At 44.8% G+C, this 13,499-nt stretch overlaps 1 protein-coding gene across 1 annotated transcript in view; it reads right to left on the reverse strand.

Moving 5' to 3' along the window:
• MCF2L2 (MCF.2 cell line derived transforming sequence-like 2) overlaps positions 1–13,499 on the reverse strand; it is a 306,030-nt gene that overhangs the window by 235,232 nt on the left and 57,299 nt on the right. The window contains exons 3-8 of the mRNA XM_033957587.1: positions 12,895–13,009; positions 8,725–8,815; positions 7,686–7,805; positions 5,395–5,511; positions 3,902–4,051; positions 2,884–3,008 (exon numbers count right to left, since the gene is read on the reverse strand). Of these exons, the coding sequence (XP_033813478.1) occupies positions 2,884–3,008; positions 3,902–4,051; positions 5,395–5,511; positions 7,686–7,805; positions 8,725–8,815; positions 12,895–13,009 (718 nt within the window). The remainder of the gene's footprint in view (positions 1–2,883; positions 3,009–3,901; positions 4,052–5,394; positions 5,512–7,685; positions 7,806–8,724; positions 8,816–12,894; positions 13,010–13,499) is intronic.

A 13,499-nucleotide genomic window follows, 5' to 3' on the forward strand; every position in this document is an offset into this window, starting at 1 on the left:
CTAAAAATTACGCCAGGTGTACACCTGGCAGGGCCTCTGCGTGTGCAGATCGCCGGACTAGATGGACCAAAGGTCTGATCCGGAGATGGCGCTTCTTATGTTCTTATAATGTGATGACGTTAGAATCACCGCGTTGTCACAAGCAGGTTCATCTAGCACAGTGGTCTCAAACTCCAACCCTTTGCAGGGCCACATTTTGGATTTGTAGGTACTTGGAGGGCCTCAGAAAAAAATAGTTAATGTCTTATTAAAGAAATGACAATTTTGCATGAGGTAAAACTCTTTATGGTATATAAATCTTTCCCTTTGGCTACGTCTTAATAATAATATTGCCATTTATAGCTAAAGAGACATATGATCAAGAAACTGTTTTATTTTACTTTTGTGATTATGATAAAACATACCGAGGGCCTCAAAATAGTATTTGGCGGGCCGCATGTGGCCTCCGAGCCACGAGTTTGAGACCACTGATCTAGCACATGTCTCATGACTGATCTCACTTTGCCTGTAAATTCTCTTGATACCGATACCTCTACTGCAAATGTCGTAAAAAGTGGCTTTACACAGGTTTTTCCTGCGTGCTAAGGCACATGCACAGACGCCCTCCTGAGGTCAGGGACTTCCAAAACCCAGACAAACTGCCAGGTTTTAGAAATCCCTCTGAGCACCTGGACAGTCCTCTAAAAAAATAAAAAAAGGACATTTGGTAATCCTAAGAAAGGTCATAGTAATTTACCCATTTAGCCTGCTTAGTAAGACCTAGTCCATACAGGATACCACAAGCCCTCTGTTTAGGGTCCCTGAACCAGTTCCTGGGTCAACTGAGATGCTGTAGAGAGGTCACGGTTGGCGAAGGGGATAGTCATAGTCCTACTACAGAGTATCATCTAGCGGTTGGATTTTAGATCCGTGATGGTACTTAACATAAGAATAACCTTACTGGGTCACACCAATGGTCCATCAAGCCCAGTAGCTCGTTCTCACAGTGGCCAATCCAGGTCCCTAGTACCTGGCCAAAACCCAAGGAGTAGCAAGATTCCGGAACCCCATTGAGAGCAACATTCCAGAGCTGAGATTATGATGTCATAATGTCTCATTCCATAGTGCCTCACAGCCAACCTCATCATTGATGTCACAATGGCTTGATTGTCTTATACTTGGCTTATATAAGAATAGCCTTACTGGGTCAGACCAATGGCCCATTAGCCCAGTAGCCCATTCTCACAGTGGCCAATCCAGGTCCCTAGTACCTGGCCAAAACCCAAAGAGTAGCAACATTCCATGCTACCGATCCAGGGCAAGCAGTGGCTTCCCCCATGTCTTTCTCAATAACAATGGACTTTTCCTCCAGGAAATTGTCCAGACCTTTCTTAAAACCAGCTACTTAACTCAGGAGAAATAACAAAATGACCAAAACAGATATATAAAAGCATTTTCAAGTATATATTGTTATACGTGGAAAAATGCCTTTATAAAACCACCCCACACGAAACGTATGCACGATCACCAGAAAACACATACTTTTACGTGACTCAGGAGTTTGCGTGTTCAGGGCAGTGGCATACCTAGCAGATGTGACACCTGGGGCCCATCATTTTTTGATCTCCCCCCCATCTGTATGAAAAACATGATTTTTAGTAACAATCCACACGTCACACAAGAGTGTACCTAGAAAAGGCAGCATCTTACATACTGCAGTGAGCAGTACGCCAATAAACCCATTGTAAAACTAAACAAGCCAGACTAGTACAGATCAATCCTACACAGTCAACCCTAACAGAAAACCATGTCTTTTCGAACACACAGAACACAGAAAACGCCTTCGCCTAGTATGGAATATGTAATCACACACTAACCCCTCCCCAGTTTACAAAACTGTAGTGTGTTTTTTAGCCATGGTGGTAACAGCTCAGACGCATATAGAATTCTGAGCATCAGAGCTGTTACCACCACGGCCGGCACTAAAAAACGCTCTACAGTTTTGTAAAAGGGGGGATAAAATAGAAATATGTAGACAAAGGTTAAATTGAACCGCCAAGAAGCTGGACTCTGCATACAATGCAATACCACAGAAACAGCGATGCATCTTCCCTAAAGCAAAAAAAAAAAAAAATAGAATTTTTTTTTCTACCTTGTCGTCTCTGGTTTCCGCTTTCCTCATCTTCTTGTCACTCTCTTCCTTTCATCCACTGTCTGCCACTTCTATAGCCACTTCTATATGGCATCTTCTCTCCTTCTATGCCCCTTACAGAAACTGTATGCCTCCCCCTTCAATTTCTCCCTTCACCCTCATTGGTCTGGCATCCATCTTCTTCCCTTTCCTCCTCCAATGGTCTGGCATCTCTCTCCTCTTCTCTTCTTCCCTTCCCTATGCCACACCCCCATAGTCTGGCATTTCACTCTCTCCTCTCCCTTCCCCCCACTTCTATCAGCATCTTCCCCCTTTCTTTCTCTCCAACCCAGTTCCATCCAGTATTCTTTCACTTTATGTCTCTCTCCTCTCTTTCCAAGCACACCAATTCCACCAGCACCAGTGGGCAAATGGGGTTGCTGAATATAGAACAGGGGAAAAAGCTCGGATAGATTTCTGAAAAAAGTCTCAAGCACCCAGTGGAGTAGTAAAGGAGGGGACAGACCACCCCGGTGTCATCTTGGTGGCGGGTGCCAGCACCTCTCCGCCCCCCCAGGTGCCCCCTACCCTCGCTACTCCGCTGCGTGCACCATGATCCCAGTGCCAGTTCCAGATGAGCAGGAAACCCAAAGAAACATGCAAAAAAAAAAAATATCACAGCCAATCATACCAAATAAATTCATTCCATACTTCTAAATAAATGAAATCACATCAAATATGAAAGTAATTTTGCAGGTGATTATTTCACAAACCTTTCAACGGTGGCTACATTTTCCAGCTCATCAGGATTGAGTTTGTAATTTGGGTTTCTGGACGCTGGATCTTTAATACACGAGAGTAATGTGGAGCCCTGTGTTATGGCTAACTTGAGTTCATCCTGGAAAAGAATCCCATAACAAAGAGCAGTTAAAAATGATTGTCTCGCTTTAATCAGTATTAATTGCTTGCATATTCTTTTGATATAATCTTGGAACATTGCTAGAATTAGTTATCCTACGCTTTTTAATATCGTTATGAGTTCTTTGCAAGCAGCGTGTTTATCCAGTAAAGATTGTATGTTATTTCACGCTGATGATATTTTTTTGGTTAATTCCAATGAACTTGAATGTGGTAGATAATAAGATCTCAGACTATAGAGCCAGAATTGAGAAATGGACAGAGTCTCATAAATTGAAATGGAATGCAAACAAGACATAGGTTCATTGATTTCATAACCAGTTATCTTCTGTCTCTTCTTCCATAACTTTACATGAGATGAGTCTTTTATTTGAAAGGAAGCTCTGGAATGAGAGGGCATAGGATGAAGTTAAGAGGTAATAGGCTCAGGAGTAATCTAAGGAAATACTTTACAGAAAGGGTGGTAGATGCGTGGAACAGTCTCCCGGAAGAGGTGGTGGAGACAGAGACTGTGTCTGAATTCAAGAAAGCATGGAGTAAGCATGTGTGATCTCTTAGAGACAGAAAGAGATAATGGTTACTGTGGATGGGCAGACTAGATGGGCCATTTGACCTTTATCTGCCATCATGTTACAATGTTTCTATTACCATAACATTCTATGACATCACAATGCAGGTGTAAAGAGCCTTAGCCAATAGGGAGAGGAGGAGATAATGGATGCTACGGATGGGAAGACTGGAAGGGCCATTTGCCCGACTGCCAGCATTGTCTCGGAATTTCATTTTCCATTAGATTGATCAGGAAGAAACATAACAAGAATGACAAGCATCGTGGTTAGAGAGAAGGGTGTCACCACAGATGGCTTTACCCACCTTCAATTTTTCATGCTGCTCAGTGTGGGTCGAGAGAAGCTCTTGGGTGCGCTGGACGTCATTTGGAAGCTCAGTCTCGGCAAGCTCTGTGCCAAAAGTCTGCAGCATCTGTGCTGTGGTTTTTACTGTTTGTGCAAATGTTTCAATGGCCTGTGAAAACAGCACAGAAGTGTAGGGTTAGGGTCAGTCCTACAGGCAGAGATGCCACAAAGGGTCCTCAGGACAGAGGCGAAGGCAAAGGGACTAGTCAAGAATAGGACGTCCGGATCTCCCCGGATGGCTTTTCAAAACCCGCCACTTTGTCCGGGTTTTGAAAAGCCTCCTCAAATCGCGTTGGGCAGGGAGGAAATCCACGCATGCGCGGACTTCCTCTCTGCCTGACAAGAGCAGGCAGTGGGGGGGGGGGCTAGGGCAGGATTGGGGGCGGGATTAGGGTGTTACAGGGTAGGGATGAGCGGAACTAGGTGGGCCTGGGGGGGCGGGTCTAGGGGGTCCAGATTTTCCGATCGGAAAATCTGGCAACCCTAGTCAAGGAGAGAAGGAAATTCAAGGACAGATCCAATATTCTGAAACTCAGTCTTCTCACAAACTGCCTCCCATTACCAAGCCAGTTGCGTCACTGTCTGTGGGGAAAAATACCAGTAGGCTTGATATGATACTGGTGAGCAAGACATGGAAGGTCCTTCTGCTCATCCCACACAGAGGGCAGATTTTAGATAATATGGACAGCGGAATTCACACATCCATGGTAAGATGCCGAGAATTGTCTCCTGATATGGAAGTATGCACCTTAGTGGTAGTATCACAATACTACTGCTAGGGGTCATCAGCACCATTTTGCATCCTTGTGCAGTAAAAAGTGGGAATGGCGAAATGCAGACCGGTACCAGGATAGATAGCCAAGCAAAGTTAGGATGGTCTTTTTTCCTGTGCTGACTTTATCCTGGCTGTTACCTAGTTAATGGAATGAATATCTCCGCTAATTGGGTAACTATTAGCGCCACCTAGTGCTGAGGGGGGTCTAACTGGATATTCAGTAGCATTTTCTGGATCATACTGAATGCCGATCCCATAATTATCAATCTTGTCTGGAATTTAAAGATTTTCTCCCAGTCACAGTACATGGGCTTGTTGTGCAAGGTTTTGAGAAGCCGACCGGACACCCGAACATGTCCTCTACAAAGAGGGCATATCCGGGTAAATCCGGACGTCAAGTAACCCTACTCACAACCATCTTGAATTCTATTGGAGGTGAGCTCCAATTATGTCAATAGACCAGGATCCTTGACGTTCTCCTTGTGAACCCTCCCCCCTCCTAGAAGATAAAAAAAAGTTATGAGATTTTACTTTCAGCCACCAGATCTTGCAATTCAGAGTCTTGGCACTGATGGTCATACAGAAGACCTAGTGTTAAAAAATACAGGACCATACAACTTTTTTCAATTCGGTTGGGGGTAGGGCTCTCGGAACATGGTTGAGAAAGAAGTACTCACAGTTCGATGGTGTATCCACTGGCTATGTCCATATTCCAGGGTTCCCCCTAGTTCCTGAGTTAGCTGACTTTTGTCAATATGGCTATGAAGGTCAGAAACGGAATTCAACATGATAATCTATAACAAAACAAACCAAATGTTCTACTGCATATCTAAGATAAAAGATCACCATTTATCAAGATTTACAAAGACTAGGGGGACACTCAATGAAGTTGCAATGGGAGGAAATAGTTTTTCACTCAGAGAATAGTGAAGCTCTAGAATGCATTGCCGGAGGATGTGGTGAGAGTGGTTAATGTAGCTGGTTTCAAAACAGATTTGGACAAGTTGCTGGAGGAAAAGTCCATAAACTGCTGTTGAGACAGACATGGGAGAAGCCACTGCTTGCCCTGGATCGGTGGCATGGAATGCCGCTACTATTTGGGTTTTTTGCCAGGTACTTGAGACTTGGGTTGGCCTCCATGAAGATGGGATACTGGGATAAATGGACCATTGGTCTGACTCAGTCAGGCTATTCTTATGTTCTTACGTGAGCCAAGTATAGGACAATGAAGCCATTGTAACATCATTGATGAGGTTGGCTCTGAAGCACTGTGGAATGAGGCATTATGACATCACAATCTCAGCTCTGGAATGTTGCTCTCATTGGGGTTCCGGAATCTTGCTATTCTTTGAGATGCTGGAAAGTTGCTACTCTTTGGGTTTTTGCCAGATATTTGTGACTTGGATTGGCCTCCGTGAAGATAGGATACTGAGCTAGATGACATATCGCGTCACACCTGCGCATGCTAGGAGGTCTTCTAGATGAAGAAGAGACAAGGTTTTGTGTGGAGGCGGGACTAGTGTGGGATTGGGAGCGGGACTGGGCTGTGATAGGACAGGGATGGAACTGGGCGGACCTGGGGGCGGGTCTAGGGGGGGTCCTGATTTTCCAAACGGACAATTTGGTAACCCTATGTTAAATGGCTGGTGAGGATGCCGAGGCCGTACCAGCCAAAGCCAAAGCTCCTCCTCCTCCTCCTCTTGTTGCTGCTGGAAGCAGAAAGTTGGCTGAATCCCTCCAGCTACTTATGCAGGGACTTCGTCCTCCCACTTGCTCAGTTCATGCAAGAATTGAGCATGTTCAGGAGTCTTGGCGTCAACTGTTGGAGGCATGCCGCTGACTTCCTGTTTCCTACAGCAGCACAAGGAGAAAGGGAGAAGCTCAGCAGCAAAATTTTTGGCTGACAGGGCCTTGGCATTCCCACCAGGAAAAGTATTTTTAATGGATGGGGGGGGAAGACAGAAGACATTGCCCCCCCCCCCAGTCCACTCCTAGTCCTAGGCCCCCACAAAATCACATGTGCAGCACTACGTACGCCTTTCAGTGCTTTTACAAAATGATAAACAGTAGTGGTTGGGCTACCAGACATCTGAGAAAACCCAGCCATGTCCTCTTTTTAGATGATTTGGGGACCATTAGAAAAATACTGTAATGACTGTTAATGTTTTTCTTTTCTTATGCTGATTGTACACATCCAGGGGGAGGGAGGGGGAGGATGGGATATTTAAGGTCTTTGAATGAAGAAATGATGGTAGGGGAGGGAGGGTAATTGTTTTTGAAGGAATTTTGTAAGAGTTTTAAGTGATGTTAAATGAAATTGATTGTATATTGTATCACACTTATTGAAAGTTTTAAAATGAATAAAGATTAAAAAAAAAAAAAGAGGACTTTCTGGGTGCCCGGATAGACTTTCTAAAACCTGGCAGTTTGTCCAGGTTTCGGAAATCCCCGCCACGTCTGAAGGGCCTCTGAGCAGGCACAGATGACATCACCCACATCCACGTAGCTTGGAGGCCCGCCAGACCTTGCAGGAAAGAAGAGATAAGGCTGGGGGGCGGGGTTTGAGACAGAATGGGGCAGGGCTGAAGGCAGAATGGGGCGTGGTCATGCATCCGGGATTTTACCATTTGTAATAGCTATGCTCCTAGATAGGAAGGATGTGCCAGACCCCCCCAAAAAAAATATTTTTGATATTACTCAGTGAAGCATAAATAATTAGATTGACATACACTTTAGCCAGCATCTTTGGACTCCAAGTTTAAAGGGGGAAAAACATTACAAAACTATAAAACTCTTTCGTTCCACAAAGCACAGGCAGAGACGCATTTACCAGATACAGCATACTTAATGGATGAGTCAGCGGGATATATCATCATGACAAAGCAAATTGTTAGAATGGAATGCTTGGCAATATGTAGGGTCACAGGATAACACACCAAAGGGCCACAAGATGAAACTGCATGCTTACCGGTACCTTCATTTTAAATTCATCTCGGTGGAATCGAATACCGATGTCAGCGATTGTCCTTTGAATAAAACGGGATGGCCGCAGAACACACACAAGCTGCAGATTCCCTGGAAACGCACCCTGTGGGATGAGGAAATGAGCCGTGGACGCGCTGTGACTTACAGAAACCTGAAGGCCAAGATTTCAACTTGGAGACAGTCTAATGTGGGGAGTGTGTGGTGCAGTGGTTAGAGCTAGAGCCTCGGCACCCTGAGGTTGTGGGTTCAAATCCTGCACTGCTCCTTGTGACCCTGGGCAAGTCACTTAATCCTCATTGCCCCAGGTACATTAGATACAGTGGGAGCCCTTCAGGACAATTCAGGACCTGAATAATTTGTATTCCACATAGAATTATAGGATATGCGGAATATAAATTCTTAAATAATAATAATAAAAAAATAATAATAATCTGATCCTATAACAGGCCTGGATTAAGGCTTAGCCAAACTAGATAAGTGCTTAGGCCCAAGCATTTAATAAGGGAGGTGGGGGTGGGAGGAGGGAAAGAGATGTGTCTATCTATAGATACATCTCATTAGTCATCCTGCCTTCTACAGGCTTGAAAAACTGAATCAGTATGAATAGAGTTACCAGAAGTTCGGGGACAACCCGGACAGACTTTTCAAAACTTGGCACTTTGTCCGGGTTTTGGAAAGCTCCCGACAAGCTCCAGCCGCGTCTGGAGGGCTTTTGAGCATGCGTGGATGACGTCACGCACATCCGCGCATGCTCCAGGCCTTCCAGATGCAGCTCGTCTGGAAGAAGACAGGAAGCTTTGTGGGGGGCAGAATGGGGGGGTGTCATGTGTCCGGGCTTTCCCGGAGAAAATATGGTAGCGCTAAGTATGACGAGGGTTACCATATGGCTCCAGAAAAAGGAGGGCGAATTGAGCCATCTGGGTTTTTACTTCCGTTGGGCGAGACAGATGCCACAAACATAATCTCACTAGACTGTCATTCTTGCTCACAGGCCATTACTAAACAGTGAAGGAGGTGCTTACTGCGATTCGGGTCAAAGATGCCTTTACTGAGCTCCATTTGTCCTTGCGTCGGTCTATAACGATTACAAATCCAATACTGGCAGCCTCCAAACTGAAATAAAGAGCAGAAAGGGCATTGGAAGAGGATGCAACAAACAGCATCTGTCCTATCGCTCAAATCCCAGCTTAAGAATGAGATTTTCTTAAAACGTCACATGTGGATCCCTAGGTGGCTCACAGAATTATTTGAGTTCACATTCTAAGCAGGTACCTGAGGTAATCAGAGATAGGGAGGGGGGGGGGGGTTTCAATATGATGTATCCAGGTTTTGCAGAACACACACAAAAATCCAGTAGCGAAAATAACCATTTTGGAAACAGAAACATGTGTATTATTTTGTTTTGAAAATGGCCATTTCTCAGATATGCTTGTCCTCTGTGAATGAGAGGAAAACGGTGACGGAGTTCAAAGAAGCGTGGGATGAACAGAGAGGATTTAGAATCAGAAAATAATATTAAATATTGAACTAGGCCAGTTACTGGGCAGACTTGCATGGTCTGTGTCTGTGTATGGCCGTTTGGTGGAGGATGGGCAGGGGAGGGCTTCAATGGCTGGGAGGGTGTAGATGGGCTGGAGTAAGTCTTAACAGAGATTTCGGCAGTTGGGTAAAGCACAGTACCGGGTAAAGCTTTGGATTCTCGCCCAGAAATAGCTAAGAAGAAAAAAAAAAAAAATTTAAATTGAATCAGGTTGGGCAGACTGGATGGACCATTCGGGTCTTTATTTGCCGTCATCTACTATGTTACTATGTAAGACGTGCTGCAAAATGTGCGTAGGAACGTGTTTGTGTCTCTGCTTCATCAATGACGGGAGTTTTCAAACATTTTTATGGGACTTTGTATGCTTTGATATATTTTTGTGTGATTATCATTAATAAAAGACATTGTGACCATTAGCTGATTCGACATCTCCAGGGCTTTTTTCTTGTTTGCCCTACTATAGTTCGAGGCTTGGTACCTTCTCTTACTTACATTTAAAACACGTCAATCCCTCACCTAACGTGACCATTTATTTTTTTCATCAAAAGGGGACATCTATTAATTGCCAATCCCGCCCTAGCCCCGCCCCCAATTTCTTCCATTCATTTTTCATGTACACATATCTTATTAATTCATAATGGTAACCATAAAATTTTAAAAAACTACAAAGCTCACTATATGCAGAGAAAATGTTAATTATCATTTATATTTGGGGGGGTTTCAAAGATGTCAAGGGAAATGACTTTAAAATATGCAATGTCACCTCAGTAACTATAGAAAAATAGACAAATATAGTGCAAAATATAGACTGCAGATATAAATTCTCAAAACTGACACATTTTGATCACTAAATTGAAAATAAAATTATTTTTCCCACCTTTGCTGTCTGGTGATTTCATGAGTCTCTGGGTGCGTTTCCTTCTGTCTGTGTATCCTTTCTTTCATTTCTTTCTTTCTGCACTCAGGCCCAACAGTTGTCCCTTTCTATTCCCTCCCTCCTTCCTTCCTGTGTCCTTAGTGCCCCCAGTGCCTCCGTCCTGTGGCCTTAGTGCCCCCAGTGCCTCCTTCCTATGTCCTTAGTGCCCTCAGTGACTCCTTCCTATGTCTTTAGTATCCCTTCCCATGTCCTTAGTGCCCCAGTGCCTCCGTCCTGTTTCCTTAGTACCCCCAGTGCTTCCTTCCCACGTCCTTAGTACCCCTTCCCATGCCCTTAGTGCCCCCAGTGCCTCTTTCCTATGTCTTGCCTTCCAGCCTTTGTCCCACTCACTCCCCCAAAGCCAGCCTGCCTGCCTATCTCCTTCCCTCCCTCCAGTGCATGATTCAACCCCCCCCCCCACCCATGTACCACTACTGCTGCCTTCCAGCCTCCCTCCTTCCCTCCCTGCCACGCCGATTCAAACCCCGGTCCACCGCCGCTGCTTCTTGCCTTCTTCCCGACGTCAATTCTGACGACGGAGAGGAAGTTCCGGGCCAGCCAATCGCTGCCTGGCTGGCCCGGAACTTCCTCTCTGACGTCAGAATTGACGTCAGGAAGAAGGCAAGAAGCAGCGGTGGCAGACTGGGGTTTAAATTGGCGCAGCAGGGAGGGAAAGCGATCACCCGTTCCAATGTCCCCGCACACAGCTTCGGGATGCTATCCCTGAAAACGGGACATTTCGGTGTCCCGAAGCGGTGGGTTGGGACAATGGGACGGTCGGTCCGAAAACGGGACTGTCCCATTGAGAACAGGACATATGGTCACCTTACTCATACCCCACTTAGAGCACTCAGATCTTCTTCCCAAAATGTACTTTTCGTGCCTACTCTTAATACATTTGGCACTTGCCATAACTGCTCCCTGACTTGGAATGCTCTCCCCTCCCCCCCTTCCATTAGAGAGGAAGCAAGCCTAGATAAATTTAAAGGAGCTCTTAAAGCTTGAACAATGATCTAATCTCCTACGATGAACAATGATCTAATCTCCTACGTTCCTCTCTCTCCATTCCATGCGGATAATCAACCGTTTGAATCAAACTCCTCCCCCTCCCCCCCCCCTTCCCCTTTGTTCTATCTTTCTTTTTTGTTTTCTCTCCTTTGCAATACTAAACTAAACTAAAACTAAACTAAACCTTAAGTTTGTATACTGCATCATCTCCATAAAGATAGAGCTCGGCACGGTTTACAGGTAAATTCAATAAATGAGGGAAGGACATAATAAGAAATTAGAGGTTATGAAGAGGATAGCTAGCTTTACATTTTAAATAGATAGCTTTACGTTTTGGAGAAAAGCCAGGTTTTCAGATGCTTTCGGAATAATTGGAATGAGCCTATAATATCTTATTATAATTCACCCTCAGTTCTTTTGTGCCATGTTAGTCCGTTCTGTCTTTGTATCTGCGCCTGCATCTGGAGTACTGCGTCCAATATTGGTCGCCGTACCTTAAGAAGGATATGGCGATACTCGAGAGGGTTCAGAGGAGAGTGACGCGTTTGATAAAAGGTATGAAAAACCTTTCATACACGGAGAGACTGGAGAAACTGGGGCTCTTTTCCCTGGAGAAGAGAAGAATTAGAGGGGACATGATAGAGACTTACAAGATCATGAAGGGCATAGAGAAAGTGGAGAGGGACAAAAAGATAGAGAGAAAGGGAGACAGAGAGAGAAAGAGATAGAAAGAAAGAGAGCGAGAGAAAGGGAGAGAGACAGAAATAGAGAGAGATAGATAGAGAAAGATTGGAGAAACTGGGACTTTTTTCCCTGGAGAAGAGGAGAATTAGAGGGGATATGATAGAGACTTACAAGGTTATGAAGGGCATAGAGAGAGTAGAGAGGGACAGAAAGAGAGAGAGAAAGGGAAACAGAGGGAAATAGAGAGAGAGAGAGAGAAAGAAAGAGGGAGAGAGACAGAAATAGAGAGAGATAGATAGAGAAAGACTGGAGAAACTGGGGCTCTTTTCCCTGGAGAAGAAGAGAATTAGAGGGGACATGATAGAGACTTACAAGATCATGAAGGGCATAGAGAAAGTGGAGAGGGACAGATTCTTCAAACTTTCGGAAAATAAAAGAACGAGAGGGCATTCGGAAAAATTGGAAGGGGACAGATTCAAAACCAATGCTAGGAAGTTTTTCTTCACCCAGCGGGTGGTGGACACCTGGAATGAGCTTCCAGAGGGCGTGATAGGGCAGAGTACGGTACTGGGGTTCAAGAAGGGATTGGACAATTTTCTGAAGGAAAAGGGGATAGAGGGGTATAGATAGAGGATTACTACACAGGTCCTGTATCTTTTGGCCCGCAGCATGAGTGGACTGCTGGGCACGATGGACCTCTGGTCTGACCCAGCAGAGGCACTTCTTATGTTCTTAATAAGTATTTTTGTTGTGTACCCCCTGATTTTAAATATTTTGTATAATCGCTTAATATTACGATAGGCGACAGATCAAATAACCATTAAAACTTGAAACTTGGATCTGTAGATCCTAAGTCAACAATTACTGCACAAGTTGAAGTCACCTTGCCCAGAAAAATGCCCAGGAATGGGCATTTAAAAACCAGCTGAAAAGGGCAGCGAGATGCTCTGACCACCCTGCTTGTTACAGCCTGGAAGGAGATTACACTCTCCGTCCTCCATTGGCGATGTATAATACAAGGACTGCAGACTGGATTTCTCTTACCTGGGAATGCTGGTTAAATATGTCACCACGTTCAGAAAATCTTCATCAGGGATTTCACTGAAGCCAGGACATTCTGGGAAGGTAATGATTGGAGCCCCGTCTCTCCCTCTTCCTCCTATAATCAAAAGAAGACATTCATTTATTCAGTTTTCTATATCGTTCTCCTAGGGCAAGGATAGGCAATTCCAGTCTTCAAGAGCCACAGGCGGCTCAGGTTTTCAGGATCTCCACAATAAATATGCATGAGAGAGATTTGCATCTCAAGGAGGCAGTGCATGCAAATCCATCTCATGCATATTCATTGTGGATATCCTGAAAACCTGTCCTGGCTCCAGCTCTTGAGGACCGGAATTGCCTACCCCTAGGTCAGACCAATGGTCCATCCAATCCAGGCTTCAGTACCTGACAGAAACCCAAATAGTAGCAACATTCCATGCTCTAGATCAGGGGAAGGCAATTCCGGTCCTCGAGAGCCGGAGCCAGGTTTCAGCCTCTGATAACCAGAGCTGGTATTGTGACATCATAATGCCTCATTTCACAAATGCCTAAGAGCCAACCTCATCAGTGATGTCACAATGGCTTGATTGCCTTTTACTTGGCTCAGC

Source organism: Geotrypetes seraphini, chromosome 9 (genome assembly GCF_902459505.1).
Source record: "Geotrypetes seraphini chromosome 9, aGeoSer1.1, whole genome shotgun sequence".
NCBI classification, from domain to species: domain Eukaryota; kingdom Metazoa; phylum Chordata; class Amphibia; order Gymnophiona; family Dermophiidae; genus Geotrypetes; species Geotrypetes seraphini.